This window comes from Balaenoptera physalus (assembly GCF_965194825.1).
Source record: "Balaenoptera physalus genome assembly, chromosome: 10".
Classification (NCBI taxonomy): domain Eukaryota; kingdom Metazoa; phylum Chordata; class Mammalia; order Artiodactyla; family Balaenopteridae; genus Balaenoptera; species Balaenoptera physalus.
Window position 1 is genome coordinate 102,131,820 of NC_138889.1, and position 16,978 is coordinate 102,148,797.

Below are 16,978 nucleotides of genomic sequence, written 5' to 3' on the forward strand. Positions count from 1 at the left end.
TGTACATGGCAAAACCAGATTCAGACACCAGTCCTGTCTGATTCCATGACTCATGTAACTTCTGTTTCACCTTATGCTCTCATGAATCTACAATCTTCTGTCTCAGGATTTCTGGTTCATAGGGAAAGAGAAAGAAAGAAATTTGGGAGAGCGATTGGGTGGCTAAGGAGGTAGATTAATTACCCAATAGGTCTGGGTTGTATTTAGGAGCGTGTGATTTCTCAGTGACAGCTGGACCTGGGGAAGAGGAAATGAGGGGTGAGCATGGCAAGTGAGTTGGCTTTAACCACGGGTTGTGACGATCACACTGAGTGAAAACTCTGGCTTCCCCCAGGAGCTCCAATGTGGAGACTCAGTGCTGGGGCTGCCAGGGCAGCGACCCACATTTGGGCTGCATGTCTGAGCCCAACTCTTGTGACTGTGGAAGTCAGAAGCGGGAGAGGCATGAAGGCAACGATGTCAGATAGGAACCGCTAAGAAATTTTAAACATCCCATCCTGCCCGTAAGTTCTCAAGTCTGTCTCTGGTCTTCCTTCTTGCTTTGGTCTTCTAGGGCACAGTTGGAGAGCCTGCCAATTTTGCTCACATCACTTGTTTACTGACAACTTTGTAAATTGAGTGATTGGGTCATTTTTATGAAGAATTGCAGTTTTGAGCTTCAAAGCGCATGTGAGTAGAACAGCAAACTGTCTGTTGGATGCAATAGTAACACCCAAGGGAAGCTGCACTGTTCAGACCCTGAGGTCCTGCTTCAGATACAGTGTTTATTGGGCATAGAGTTTTCTGGGTGATAATGACTCTGGAGGGCTGGCCTTGAAACTTCAGTCTCTCAAATTATCAAACATCATACTTTATGAGCATCTTAGAGTAGAAGAATGGGGTCTGAGATTGACTGGTACCCCTCCATGGGGCAAATTCATCTTTACAGAGCTTACCCACACACTGCCTATGAGCCAGGCTTGCTTCCCATCTAACTCAGCTTCTTGGGACTGGCCAGTTTCCCTGAGGTCCCGGAGAGGGTAAGGATGAAACGGGGTCTATCACACTGGTGGGGGGTGTGGACAGCATTCAGGATCCTGTGGAGAAGGCAGGGTGGCCACACCCTAGCGGGATCCATGAATCTTCTGAAGGATATCTGCCCATCTCCCTCTCCTTGTAATACTAGTTGCCTCTGACCAGCTCCAGTTGGAGATGCCCTTAGACTGTCTGGGATTCTTTCTCCAAGGGAAGGCCCCTGTCTTATCTAATTTTGGCTCCTTCCATCCTACCCCAAGTTGTCCCTGGAAGTGATGTCTGGAGAGACATCACACTTGGTGAGTGACGTTATCAGCCGCTGGAGAGCTTGAGTTTTCCATTGAAGATCCCAGTGCCAGGGCCGACTCTCTACTTCATTACAATGTCCCTCCCCCAAAGACTTTTAAGGTTAGTTTAAATGAGTTTGAGACCCTTGAGAACAAGATGAACATCCAGGAGATTCAAAGTGATTTATCCCCCTTTCCATCTGTAAACAGGAGATTTTAGGGATCATCTCTATTCTACATAGGACAGACCTGAGGCCCAGCAAGGCTGACCAATTTTTCTCAGGTGATGGAGCCAGTCACTGGTAACAGTAAACACTCATTCAACACTGACTGCTTGCTTGGACTGTGGCCCCTTGTAGCCCAGTGCTTTGGCTGCCTCTCTGGGACCACAGACTGGTCTTCCTTTTAGCACCTGTGGCTTGACCTGCCCCTATCTTTGGCTTCACTTCCACCCAATGGAAAGTTCTAGATCTTCAGGTACTGGCTGGGCTCTGGGTGCTCTAAAGATGTGTGAATAAAAATTTAATTCAAATGCTCTTGAGAGAGGTAACACTTTGACTTAATTTCCAAGCAACATTCCAGTGACTCCTATTGGGTTCTATGCCAGATGGTTTTGGGTGAAGGGAGAGGGGAGGAGAGGGCAGTATGTGGGGGGCTGAAGGAATTGGATGCCTTGTCTCTCTGGGGAAACGTTGCCATGTCACCAGCTGCTCCTGCGCTCACACCTCTGCCTTGTCTTCCCTCCATTCCTCTTAGGCTACTCACCTATCAATTTCTGGGGAACCTGTTCACTTCTTAGTCTGTGACTAGGTTGCCTAGGGCTGTTGGCAACATGTGCTCAGGAATTGGTGAAGTTAAGAAGCAGAGTCTGAGTTTACCAGGGCAGTGAAGGAGGGGTTGGCACCTCCCCTTCTCTGTTTCCTGGTCCTCTGCGTCTCCTTGGCCCTAAGGGAAATTATTATTTAAAGAAAACTTTCTCATTAAGCAAATGGCTTATTTTCATGAAAAGACTGCAGTTCCTAACTTCCTGAGTCTGAGATGGAGTGTTGCGGAGGTGGTAGGGGACCAGCTGGAGCCTGCCCTAGCCTTAGTATGTGTGATGGTTAATTTTATGTGTCAACTTGGCTGGACAAAAGGATGCACAGATAGTTGTAAAACATTTCTCCGTGTGTCTGTGAGGGGTTTCCAGAAGAGATTAGCATTTGAATTGGTAGACTGAATAAAGAAGATGACCCTCACCAATGTGGGTGGGCATCACCCAGTCGGTTGAGGGCCTGAATAAAACAAGAAGGCCAAGGAGGGGTGACTTTGCTGTTTTTATTTGAACTGGGACCTCCATCTTCTCCTGCTCTCAGATATTGCTGTTCTTGGTTCTGGAGCCTTCAGAATCTCACCACAACTTACATCAATAGCCCCCTGGTTTTTAGGCTTTTGTTCAGACTGAATTACAGCACTGTCTTTCCTAGTTCTCCAGCTTGCAGATGGCAGATTGTGGATCTCAGCCTCCATAACTGCATGAGCCAATTCCTATAATAAATCTCCTCTTATATCTATCTATCCATATATATCCTGTGGGTTCTGCTTGTTTGGAGAATCCTAGTACAGTATGTTAAGAAAAATGACCTCAAACCTGTACATAAAGCCAGGAGGTGATTCCAATATCATCACTAAGCATTGATCAACAGGTTCACCCATGGATTAATTAGTTTTCTAGGAAAAAGTTTCACTTGGACATCTTTGAAGTTACAGGTGAATGATTTATCTGACAGAGATGCAACTGCTTCTTTGTCTTCTTCACAGGCCTCAAGCCCAGCTGTATTACCCTTAACCCAACCTGCCTATACTCCCCTTTTTTCTTCCCCATCAGGATCTAAGATGGTCAGGTTTTGTTTTTCCCTCTTCCTCATTTATATCATCCACATTCTTAATCCCATGCTTTTTCTCCCTCCCTGGCTGATTCATAAACTGAAGTAATTCAGTGGATTAAGGAACTCAGAGTTAGAGGTAACCAGGCAAAGCATAAACCACATTTACAGCCCATCTCCTGTTACCTAGGATTCCCAGGTTGTCAGGGATGTGGGGACACTACCACACATGGAACAGCGTTCAAGCCAATTTTATTTGAATACCCAAAAGATACTGAACTTCAGTTGACATCTGGGTTTCACAATAAATTCCACCTCCTTTTCCCCACTCTTAAATTAGTAAGACTGATTTCTGTTACAATACAAGTAGGGTTTTGTCTAAAAACATAAAGGTAATTTGATTTTGATTGAAGAAAGTTGTATGGTCTTTCAGCCTTTAATTTTGTTTAATTGGCCATTTACATAGAAATAATAGCTCATTACTGCTTTAGAGCACATTTTGGGACCTGGCTAATTGGAGCCTCCATTCTCTCCCACAAAGTCGAGTGACTACTATCTCCTTCCTATACTCAAACACCACATGGATTATTTCTCCAATATCATGGATTCAGAAGGGCAACATTCCCTGTAGAGCCTTGTAGGGAAGGTTTCTCCTGTTGAAATATGTCATTTTCACTGTTTGGCATTCAATGATCCTTTCTATATTTGGGAACTCTCAAGACAGGAAGAATATAGACTCTAGCTCCCACTTCTGAAGTGAAAGGAGGTCCTATTTCCACCTCTCAGGGCTTTGTACAACAGAAATGTGGATGTAGGAACTCAGTGGATGTAAGATATCCATGCTGGATGTAGTTAATATATCAAGAGATGTAGAATAGCTACGTTGCCAGACAGGTGAATGCTCCTGCTTAGGACTTGAGCTTCAGGGAATGATGGGAAGGTCTAGGATCAGTTAGAGATGATACACAGTTGGATGCTATAGAGGGAGGTGTGGTGGCTAGTGCAGGTGGCTGTGTCCAGCCGCTGAGTTGTGTTGAAAGCTTGGGGCAGCAGTGCTAGCTGCAGCCATGGAGGATGCCCAAAGGTGATGCTTCCTATGGTGCTATCCTGCACAGACTACTCTTGTGGCAGGCTCTTAGCTGTGCCTTGCCTCTCCTGGTTCTTGCCCTGGCTGGGTTCTCTAGGCTTCTCTTCTATCTTATGGGCTACCAGATACTTTTCTAACAAATTACTTTTCTGCTTAGGTTAAGAACCCTAACTTGTGCAGAGGCCTTGGCATCTTTATTCTTTAGGCTGTAGACCAGTGGGTTCAGAATGGGGATCACAATGGTATAGAACACAGAGAGGATCTTGTTACAGGCTGAGGCAGTTTCAGGGTTGGGTTGGACACATACAAGGAACACAGACCCATAGTAAAGGGAGAGGACAGTGAGGTGGGAGGCACAGGTGGAGAAGGCCTTGCGCTGGGCCTCCAAGGACCTCATCCTACAGGTTGTGACCAGGATGTAGGCATACGAGACCAAGATGACTGAGATTGTGGGGACAGTGACCAAGGCAGAAAAGACGAGCAAGATGACATTGGCCATGGTTGTCTCTGAGCAGGCCAGTTGGAGCATGGGGGGGATGTCACAGAAGTAGTGATCAATGATGTTGGGACCACAGTAGGGCAAGATGAAGGCATTCCCTGTCTGAACAGCTGAAATGAACACCCCAGCAGCATAGGTGACCACCACCAGCCGGACACACATACGCTTGGACATGATGGTGTGGTAGACGAGAGGGTGGCAGATGGCCACGAATTGGTCATAGGCCATCATGGCCAGAAGCAGACACTCCCCTGTGCCATGGAGGATCATGAGGGCCATCTGGACCACACAGCCCATGAAGGAGATGGACTGGTCAGTGGTGAGGAAGTTGATCAGCATCCTGGGAGTGAACACGGAGGCGCTGCAGATGTCAAGGAAGGAAAGCACACTCAGGAGGAAGTGCATGGGGGTGTGGAGGGTGGCGCTGGTGTGGATCACATCTATCGGGCCCAGGTTGCCCATGAGTCACAGAGTAGATCAGCAGGAAGATGGCAGAGAGGAGTTGAGTTGTTTTTGGTCTGCCCTGTTTGTGAGGCCCAGCAGGATGAATCCCTTCACTGTGGTGTGATTCTGACCCCAGGCCATTGAACTGGTGTGTTTCTCGCATGACAATGAAGAAGAGGAGGAGAAACGAGAATGGAGAAACAATACACTCTCATCAAAGAGGTAGCCTTTAACATCTACTACAAATGAAAAGTCACATCTATCTCTGAGTGGCAGATTGCTCTCCAAATCCCACAGCAATCCCATGATGTCATGATCATGCTTGTGTGCTCAGTGTTCCCTGTCTCTCTTAGGAGAATGTCTAAATTCTTTAACCTGCCAGATGTTCTCTTTGAAACACCTCCATGCTACCCTGCTCTCAGTTTACCTTCTAGCAATCCTGAAAAACTTACTTCTACAAACATACAATGTTATTGCAAATGTCTATGTCTTCATAAATTCAACATTTTCTTCTTGGAGTGTCCTTGGGTCTCTCCAAATCCAGCTTAGAGGTCTGTTCCCTTCCTCTCTCCCCTGAATTTCACAGATACTCCTTTAGTTGAATTAATAGCACCATATTTTAACATAAAGCCTATCCAATATTACTCAGCCATAAAAAAGAATGAAATAATGCCTTTGTAGCAACGTGGATGGACCTAGAGATTATCATACCAAGTGAAGTAAGTCAGAGAAGGACAAATACCATATGATATCGCTTATATGTGGAATCTAAAAGAAAATGATACAAATGAACTTACTTACAAAACAGAAATAGAGTCACAGATGTAGAAAACAAACTTATGGTTACCGGGGGGAAAGGGAAAGGGAGGGATAAATTGCAAGATTGGGATTGACATATACACACTACTATACATAAAATACATAATTAATAAGGACCTACAGTATAGCACAGGGAACTCCACTCAATACTCTGCAATGATCTATATGGGAAAATAATCTAAAAAAGAATGGAGATATATATATATACATATGTATAACTGATTCACTTTGCTGTACATCAGAAACTAACACAATATTGTAAATCAACTATACTCCAATAAAAATTTTAAAAAATGCCCATCCATCTTTCCTATTGCATTTTTTTACTCCTAGTAGGAGGAGAATTACTTAATATCTCAATAATTTGTGCCCTGATATCTATCACAGTGCCTCATGTCAATGAATGAATATAAATTAATTATCAATTAGATAAGAAAGTCTTCCCACTCAGGTAATGTCAACTCAATCCTTTCAGTTGTTTTGGCCAAAACCTTCTAGCCATTTTTGAACTTTTACCCTCCCCCACCTCATCAAATCCCTCAGCAAATCATTTTGGCTCTACCTTCAAAATGTATACTGACTTCTCACCCTTTTTTGAGAGGCACCATCCTATCTTGCTTGGGTTATTGCAACTGGTCTTAGCTGGTGTCTTGTTTCTTTCTTATGAGGAGCAGCCAGGGTGATTCTGTTAACACCTGAAAGTCAGAACCCTCACGATGGCCCTCAAAGCCCACTCTGCTAGGGTGGCCACTACTCTGACACTCTCTTTACCTCTCTGTCCTCTTCTCCTCCTCTTCCCACTCTCCCTAGCCCTGCTCTAGCTACACGTCTCTCCTTACTTCTCTTAGGACATGCCAGGCATGATTCAGGACCTCTGTGCTAACTGGCCCCTACCCTCGCTTTGCTTCAGTTAGCTGCCACATGGCTCCTTCTCTCTACTCCTTTAAGCTGTGGCTCAAATGTCACCTGCTTGTGCAGCCCTCCCAAAGCACCCTATTTAGAGGAAACTCTCTCCTACTCCAGCACTCACTATTCCTCTTCTCGGTTTGATCTTTTTTTCCTCGTAGGACTGATTCTCTTCTAACATGCTATATACGCATGACTGATTAGTTTATGATCTCTGGAACAACTGGAACAACAACAAAAAGGGACATTAGTGGAAAGACTGATGAAATCTAAATAAAACCTATAGTTTAGTTAACAGTATTGCACCAATTTTAATTTCTTATTTTCAATCGTTGTACTGTGGTCATGTAGAGAAAGATGGATGAAGGGGAGACAGGAACTCTCTGTACTATGTTTATATCTCCTCTGCAAGTTTAAATTCTTTTAAACTAAAATGTTGAAAAAAAAAGAATTAGGTAAGAGTAGAATTGAAAGATGATGCACTGGGTTGTGAAACTCAATACCGCTGGAAGCTGGGGCCTGCGGTACCTTGTTATAGCAGCTGAACCTGACTGCAGGAGCTGGTTACCATGAAGGATGCACTGAACACTCGAGGGAGGAAGACCCGTGCTCCCCTCTTCCAGTCTTGAAGTCTTAGCCCAAATCACTGACTCCACAACCCTCACCTTGAATCTTGGACGATCATTTGTAACTCCAGTTGCTGTGGGAGCCTCAGGATGAGTCTTTTCAGATGGGTGTATGCTTTGCACCCTGCATTGATAATTGTGTGTAGGATCTACTTATAAGATGACAAGTTTATGTAACAATTATACTATTTAATATGAACTTGAATACATACTTGAATATATACATATTGCATCTGCATACTATTTAAGGTGCTTGAAACAGTTAAGAGTATCTACTTAATTAGACTCGAAATATGGAGAATGATTAGCTAAACTGAATTAACTAAATCTATGTTTGATTAGACTCTGTTAAAATGCAGAACATTTGATTTATCAAAAATAAACATTTTGATTTAGTAATTTTCAGGAGTTGTTTAAATGTTTATGAAGGCACTTGAAAGGCTTGGAAATCAGGTACATTAAATTTGTGATTGTAGTTTAAGAAGTTTAAGAGCATTTAATTAATCATGTTTTATAAATAGTGTTTAAATGTTTAGGAGAATTTGCTCCTGTAGGGTTTTTTTTTGTGACTTTACTTTGAATTATTTAAGAGAATTTGATTGTAAAACAGCACTTAAGTTATTTGGGGGAATTTAATCTGTTAGATTTTTAGGCAAAGGAAGTAGTAACCAAAGATCAAGTGTGATTATTTTAAATTTTTTAAAAAATTAATTAATTTATTTACCTTTGACAGTGTTGGGTCTTTGTTGCTGAGCACAGGTTTTCTCTAGTTGCGGCAAGCGGGGCTATTTGTTGTGGTGCGGTTGCTTCTCACTGTGGTGGCTTCTCTTGTTGCGGAGCACGGACTCTAGGCACACGGGCTTTGGTAGTTGTGGTGCGTGGGCTCAGTAGTTGTGGCTCGCGAGCTCTAGAGCACAGACTCAGTAGTTGTGGCGCACGGGCTTAGTTGCTCCGTGGCATGTGGGATCTTCCCGGACCAGGGCTCGAACCCGTGTCCCCTGCATTGGCAGGAGAATTCTTAACCACTGCGCCATCAGGGAAGCCCCGATTGTTTTAAATTTTAACAAACATTACTAGATATATAATTAAATTTATTATACTTAGAAATTGCATTTAATGGCCTAAGAAAAACTAAGTTCCAAATTTACAACTCAATAGAAAAATACTTGAAAAATAAAGAGTGGAAAAAAAGTGAGAATTTCAGCATCTCAATTCCATAAGGCCAATTTCTCACCATAGGACAATGTAGATGCTCATTCAAGTTTATTATTATTATGATGTTAATCCACCAAGGAGTTTCAGGTATCAGCTTATTTTAGTCACACAATGTTTGGAGACTGTGTGACTCCAGTTGGTGGTCAACTTTTTAGACTTATCAACCAGTAAAGATCACAAATCCACAAAAAATAAATTTACAGATTAAGATATAATCAATTAATAAACGGTTTTAGATAATCCTTTCCATGTACAAAAGATCTGGACATTAAAAAAAGTTGCCTGTAACACAGCATATTGTGGGAGCTGAAATACTCGTGGATTTGAATGTACTGATGGGGAGAAACAAGAAGGAGCCACAGGACTGAGAACCTAATTCTCTGAGGAGTGGTGTTCAGGGAGTTCTCCCGGGAGCTACTCGATGGGGCTATGGTTCCAGTTCCACACTTGGTGATGTGACACTGGCAAGTCACTTGGAGAAAGCTGGGTCCTATGTACTCATCTTCGAAGTGCAAAGGACACGTCTTGGCTGGGCTTTTGGGATTCAGAGATGGTAAAAACAGAGGTGCTTTGAAAAGAATGAGGTGCTTATAATAATCCTGGGTGATGGTGGAGGGAGGAAGAAATATTATGATGGAGGAAACAAATATTTGTTGAGCCTCTGCTCTGTGCTATTCTCCAGGCTAGGTGCTCCCCTCCATCCTGACCTCATCTGAGAGGTGAGTAACCTGCCTGAGGTCCCAAATGGGTGAACTGATACTTGAAGCTGGATGACCATAGGGAGAGCAACTGGTATAATCCCCTCTTCATTGGGTAGGGAATCATAGCCTCAGGAAAGAAAGTAAATAACACAAGCTAGGGAAATTACTTAATGAGAATCAAGAGATAATATAGGGTAACCAGAGAAGAACAGTGACACCCGATAGTTCAGCCAGCCTAAATCAGATGTCTACACCAGAAATAACTCGGGAGAACAGAACATGTCCTAAGTATAGTATGAGGTCCTTACAAGAAGACTTTTTAAAGGAAGTAATTGTTCTCCCACCTGAAGTTTCCGGTCACAGATTCTAGCTCAGCCATCCGATTATAGGAGGAGCCTAGACTCTCACCATTCACCCAGCCTCCGATGGTGATCCAGGTGTGCAGAATTTCTGCCACCTGCAGAGGACTCAGAATGTCAGTTCTTTTTTTTTTTTTTTTCTTTTTTTAGTTTATTTTTGGCTGCATTACGTCTTCGTTGTTGTGCTGCACGGGCTTTCTCGTTGCGGAGCACGGGCTCCAGGCACGCGGGCTTCAGTAGTTGTGGTGCACGGGCTTATTGCTCCGCGGCAGGTGGGATCCTCCCGGACCAGGGCTCGAACCTATGTTGCCTGCATTGGCAGGTGGATTCTTAACCACTGCGCTACCAGGGAAGTCCAGACTGTCAGTTCTGGACCTCAGTGGCAGGTCTCTTGGTTTCCACAAGGGAAATCAGGACCCCCAGAGCATTCAGACTCTGAGCACACACCTTTTGCGGTCTCCCCAGCAATGACACAAGGCAATGCTACTCTGATCCTTGTTCTGAGAACTAACTCAGCTGGGGACTCACCAAGAGGGTATATGAATATGTTAAGTGAATCAATTTCATTGAATTTTTGGGTGGATGGAGGTACAGAAATAAGAACAAGGGGATTGTCTTTGAATTTTAGTTTTAGTTTTTGTTTTTGAATGGAAATGTGTTTCTATGGTACAAAATTCAGACGGGACTACAGTGAAAAGAAGTCCTCTCATCCTGCCCCTTCTGATTCCCGAGTCACTCGCCTCTCTTCCTCAGAAGCTACCAGTTTCCTGTGTATTTTTCTGTTCTTAGTCATTGCTTACATGAGCAATACGTGTACATATATACTCTCCTTTCTCTTTTAAAAGATACAAATGGTAGCAAACTATAAACATTGTTTTGCATCTTATTTTTCTTTTTAAACAACCTATTTTGGAGATCTTTCAATGTCAGTGATTAAATGCTGCCCATTTTTTCCCCCAAAAGATATTTTATGAATGTCTCTTTTAAGAAGTCTCCTAATGAGGGATATTTAAGTTACTGCTTCTCTTTTACAGTTACCAACAGCGCCTATCTTAAAGCAACTTTGGGTTAAAACAATTTGGAATCTAGAGCCAGGAAACCTCCAATAAAAATATTACTGTGCAGCCTCTGACTTGGTTTTCATGCAGAGAACTCGCAGCCTTGCTGGACTTTCCTACGTTTCCTTTTTGGGGGAGAAGAAAATTTGTGGTTCTCAAAGGGACCCTGCCTGGTTTTCTCTTGCTTCTTTTTTTTTTCCCTCCTGGCCAGATGGCACAGATGTTCACAAGCTGTGGTCACTGATCTTTAGCACCTGGTTACCAAAGAGAGATGACACACCTGTAGCATGACAGGGTGCTTCTTAGAAACGCAGAATCTGGCTCCTCCCAGCCCTCCTACTGAGTCAGAGCTGCATTTTAACAAGATTCACAGTTGATTCCTATTCTGGTTAGGGTTTGAGACACTCTGACCAGCAACCTGAATGGATCTAGCTCTTGCGTGAGTTGGATGCTGGTGGAGAACGACGCAGGTGAGGAGGGTCCTGGTCCCCATTTGTAAGAGTCTGTGTTGAGGCTGATTCAGAAAGTGACCACACATTTGGTGGGAACATCTGAAAGCGACTTGGGAGGGCTGATGAGGGGAGTGTCATGAAGGTAGAGGATTTGCTGAAGGGGAAAGCCCCTGAGAACTAGACATTCTCCTTCTAGCCTGGATGAAAAGATGTCAGGGAGATCCCTGGCCATGGGAGGGTCTCCTACCTTGCACAGGAGGAAAATTCACTGTCTTCCTTATGGGATTTTCCTGGTTTGTATATGTGTCCAAAGAACAGCAATTAGCAGTTGATTGAACTAGCTTTTTTTTTTAAACACATTTTTATATAAGTGAGTGGAAGAGAAGTATTGAACTTAAAAACCAAGCCTAGGGGTTGCTTCACTGATGGGATGTCAGAGGACAACATATGGGTGCAGAGGCCTAGAGCCCAGGAGGACAGGAAGACTTTGAATGTCTGGCATCAAGAATCCAGCTCCACGGAGTAATGGCGGACATCTAAGTGGCCTAGAAGAGCTGGGGGACAGAGAGATTCTACACCATTCTTCCCGCACCCACCCCCAACTATTGCAAATGCACTACCAAATAGGTGAACCTTTCATTGCCTTTCAGAAGGGTTTCTTCAGTCCACTGCTGGAGCCTGGGGCTGGTGGCTTGTTTCTGGGAAGCATTATTGCCTAGCAGTTAAGAACATGGGCCTTGGGATTGGCCAGATCTGGATTTGAATCCCAGGGCCAGCCCTTACTCGTTTTGTGACCCTGGGCAAGTGATTTAACCTCACTCAGTTTTGTCTTCTGCAAAGTGGAGATAACAGTACCTACCCTTAGGGTTGCTGTGAGGATTAAATAAGATGATGCATTTGAAGCTCTTGCCAGCGTGTTTGGCAGAGAGTAAATACTGACGGTCCCTGACTTATGATGATTTGACTTAAGATTTTTGAACTTTATGATGGTGCAAGAACAATACACATTCAGCAGAAACCATACTTTGAGTTTTGAATTTTGATCTTTTCCCAGGCTAGTAATGTGTTGTAAGATACTTCCTCCTCATTCTGGGCAGCGGCAGCAATCACAAAACAACCGATACACTTACAACCATTCTGTACCCAGACAACCATTCAGTTTTTCACTTTCAGTACAGTGTTCAATATATTACATGAGCTATTCAACACTTTACTATAAAATAGACTTTGTGTTAGATGATTTTGCCCAAATGTAGGCTAATGTAAGTGTTCTGAGCACATTTAAGGAAGGCGGGGCTAAGCTATGATGCTCAGTAGGATGGGTGTGTTAAATGCATTTTCAACTAATGATATATTCAATTTACGCTGGGTTCATTGGGACTAACCTTATTGTTAATCAAGGAACACCTGCATTCAGTGCTTGTTATTAATTCTAAATGGGGACTTGAGGGTAAGTGGGGAGAAGGGAAGCACAGGAGAAGAGGTGGGGGTCATCTGTGAGCACGCTGACCTGTGGAGAAGCAGGGACAATCTCTCCCTGAATCAAGCTTCCAGAGACCCCCGGGAGTGACTTTCCCTCCCTGTGCTGTTGGCTGTATCCAACCACCTCCAGGGGTGGGTGTTCTCAGACAGTCCTGGTGGACCTTTGGATCTCTCCTTCCTCTGAAACCTTCTGGATGAGCTCTTACCTGGTCTTTCCACCCGGGCCTGTGAGAATTGCTTTATTTTATTTTATTTTTTTTAACATCTTTATTGGAGTATAATTGCTTTATAATGGTGTGTTAGTTTCTGCCGTATAACAGAGTGAATCAGCTATACATATACATACAACCCCATATCTCCTCCCTCTTGTGTCTCCCTCTCACCCTCCCTATCCCACCCCTCTATGTGGTCACAAAGCACCGAGCTGATCTCCCTGTGCTATGCGGTTGCTTCCCACTAGCCATCTATTTTACATTTGGTAGTGTATATATGTCCATGCCACTCTCTCACTTCGTCCCAGCTTATCCTTCCCCCTCCCCATGTCCTCAAGTCCATTCTCTACATCTGCGTCTTTATTCCTGTCCTGCCCCTAGGTTCTTCAGAACCTTTTTTTGTTTTTTAGATTCCATATATATGTGTTAGCATACGGTATTTGTTTTTCTCTTTCTGACTTACTTCACTCTGTATGACAGTCTCTAGGTCCATCCACCTCACTACAAATAACTCAATTTCGTTTCTTTTTCTGGCTGAGTAATATTCCATTGTATATGTGCCACATCTTCTTTATCCATTCCTCTGTCGATGGACACTTAGGTTGCTTCCATGTCCTGGCTATTGTAAATAGAGCTGCAGTGAACATTGTGGTACACGACTCTTTTTGAATTATGGTTTTCTCTGGATATATGCCCAGTAGTGGGATTGCTGGATCATATGGTAGTTCTATTTTTGGTTTTTTGAGGAACCTCCATATGTTCTCCATAGTGGCTGTATCGATTTACGAGAATTGCCTCATTTTAGATTGTCCCAGGGGCTGAATAGGAAACCAATGATTGGTAGTCGAGGACACACAGAGAATGATACCTGGAGATGGAGATCCTTTTGGTGCATGACGTCTGGGAACCTCTGGGGCTCCTGGCACAGGGTTGGCCCTCTTCATTTACCAAATCTCTTCCCTGAGGGCCTCTACCTTAAGTTTAATGAGTGTGAGACTCCAGAGAGAGAGCACTGCCCAGAAATTCATCACAGAGCACTCACACACCACCATCTTCCTAGGGCTTTGAGGCAATTATTTTTTTCTCTCATAAACAACAGAGAGGTTGTTAGTGATCTTTTCCTCTTTCTCATAAGACAAATCTGAGACCCAATAAGGCTCACTAATTTTTTTTCTGATCCCACAGCAAATCACTGGTAATATTAATAACCACCATTGGTATAATTTAGCAATAGCTTGCATGTATGTCACTTCATTTTGTCTCCGTACAAATCCTCAGAGGTCTGAAAAGCAAACATTATTGTCCACATATTATGGAAGGGAAAAACAGAGGCTCAAGGAAGTGATATGACTAGCCCAAGGTCATAGCTGGTAAGTGGCATAGTCAGGACCAAAGCCAGGCTCTTCTAGTATTTGATCTTTGCTTCCTCCACAGCTCCCAGCCTCTAGGAGTTCAGTCATCTTGGAATGACTTGATATTACTGGTCTAGTTTAGAGAAATAATCCAAAATGTTTTTCAGGAGAGGCATAAGCAAATTCAACATCATACTCTGTGCCACAGCCCCACTGTCCTTGATAACGTTCCTGTACAGCTACTTAGCAGCAGATTCTTTCTTTTTCGTAAATAAAGTTTTATTGGAACACAGCCAACACAGCTAAGCCCATTCATTCACATATTGTCTATGGCTGCTTTCCTGTTACAATGACAGAGTTGCAGAGTTGGCAACAGACATCACACAGCCCACAAAGCCTAAAATATTTACTGTCTGGACCTTTACAGAAAAAGTTTGCCAGCCCCTAGCTCTTAACCATAGCAACAATCAATCTGTCAAAGGTCCAGAGGCCTCAGCATACAATCCAGGGAGGGTTAGAAAGACCTTCAGGATGGAATCATCAGTGACAAGACCCACCCTCTCATCCTTTACTCACTGCCTCTGACCTTTTGCGTTTGGAATCATCCTTTCCTATTGGCTCAAGAATCACTCAGCTTCTCAGTGCCTCAGTTTCCCCATCCACAAGTGGGGAGAGCAGCATGATTTCCCTCGTAGAATTTCTGCGACATTTAAATGAGCTCTGTTCGAGAAAAGGCTCACGACAGCTTAGCACAGAGTCAACACTCAATGAATACTTATTTCCCTCTTTCCTCAGGCCTCTAACCCACGAGGTTATTCTGCAACTTCAGGTGGCCCTGGTACCTGGAGGATGTCACCCACCTGCCATTCAATGGACCATAGGCCAAGTTATGGAGAGGACTCTGCTTTATTTGTTAATTTTTATTAAATTTTTTTTTATTGTAGTAAAAGTCACATAATATAAACCATACTATTTTAACCATGTTTAACTATACAGTTCAGTGGAACTAAGTACGGTCACATCTTTGTGCAACTCTCACCATCATCCATCTCCTGAATTTTTCACCTTCCTAAACTGAGACTCTGTCCCCATTAACCACTAACTCCCCATTCCCCCTCCCCACTCCCATCCCCACCCCCTGGCCCCTGGCATCCACCAATGTACTTTCTGACTCTATGAGTTTGACTATTCTAGGTACCTTGTATAAGTGGAATCAAACAGTATTTGTCCGCACCTAATGTATATTGGAATGCATTTTTAAGGCTAGCTTAGTATATGACCTGGCAGCAGATTCTGAAAACAGGATCCCTACTCCTTTCCCTCCAGAATTGTGTTCGCAGGACTGGGATTCTATTTGTCATAGAACCTGCAGCCTGTTGCTGAATCCCAAATGGGTGTCTGCACCCTGGCCCCCCCAATGTCACTTGTTGTCCTGGGTTCTCTCTGCCTGTATTTCTCTGTATTTTTCTTCCACCTCTGGCTCAGTACCACATCTCACAGCTTTGGGACACCTCGTTCGCACTTCCTTCTTTGTGACTGTCACCTCCTGGAGTGCTCCAGTGATACTGACTTCTTGTCCCAACTTAGCCCTGTCATTATTGCAGGCCTGGGCGTTTCCTGTGTGGCCAGCCTTTTTTTCTTGCAGCTGCTGCTTCTGAATCTGTCTCCTGTCACCTGAGATATCCCACCTGTTTCTCCCTGTGAATTTCTGTGGCTTCAGTTCCTGTTTCTTTCTATTTAGCCCTAGGTATCTGAGTCATGCCCGAGTGGCCCTGAGATGTGACAGCTCTTGACTTTCTCCATCTTGAGGCTCAGGTTGGACATCCTTCTGACAGAGGGACCTGCAATGCATGTTTGTATTATTTAAGAATAATTCTATCACAGGAAGTAAGAGAAAGTAAGGATAGAACCAAGGAGCTTGCAAGAAAGGAAGTAGAGAATGTGTGTGATGAATATTTATAGGAAGGCATGAAGGGACCAAGAAGCAATACATATTTATGAAGCAATGAGGCAGTTTCACAAAACACTCAATATGCATGAGCTTTTAAATTGGCACTGTTGGGTGATGCCCATTTTTGGTCCCACTTGTTTTCTGCCCAGGACATGGAGACAAAAGGCACCGTTGCTTAGCAAGTCACTGGGGAGCTAGAACTACGGGCGAGGCTTACTTGCCCCTGTGTTTTTCTGATGGGATACCTGTTGGCTCCAGGCACCTTCTGTCCTCTGACACCCTTTGTTTACCCTCAACTCAATGTTCTCATGACCATATGTCAGCAGGAAAACTGATGTGGCAGAGAGAGAGAGAGACAGGGTGAGAGATGGCGACACACACACACACACACACACACACACACACACACACACTGTGTAACACAGGATTCAGGTAGTGTAGTTCTTTCACCCTGCTTGAATTATTTCCTAAATTTGTCTCTTTCCTCTTGATTCTCCCTGTATTTCTGTTACTGATTTAATAAACCATTTGATTTGAGCATCTTAATTTGGTCCATGAGCGTTTCTGCTCTGTAACCTCCCTGGTTGTGCCCTAGGAGGCTGCCGTTGCATCGGGTAACTTCCCACAGAGCAAGTCCACTTTAATTCCA

General features: G+C 43.7%; 1 protein-coding gene across 1 annotated transcript; it reads right to left on the minus strand.

Moving 5' to 3' along the window:
- Window positions 1–1,940: 1,940 nt before the first annotated feature.
- Window positions 1,941–7,131, minus strand: LOC309667554 (olfactory receptor 5P56-like). The gene is given in 3 exon segments (XM_082476119.1): window positions 1,941–5,215; window positions 5,217–5,254; window positions 5,257–7,131. Coding segments are annotated over 3 exon segments (1,113 nt in total). The 5' UTR covers window positions 5,503–7,131; the 3' UTR covers window positions 1,941–4,386.
- Between the last annotated feature and the right edge of the window lie 9,847 nt (window positions 7,132–16,978).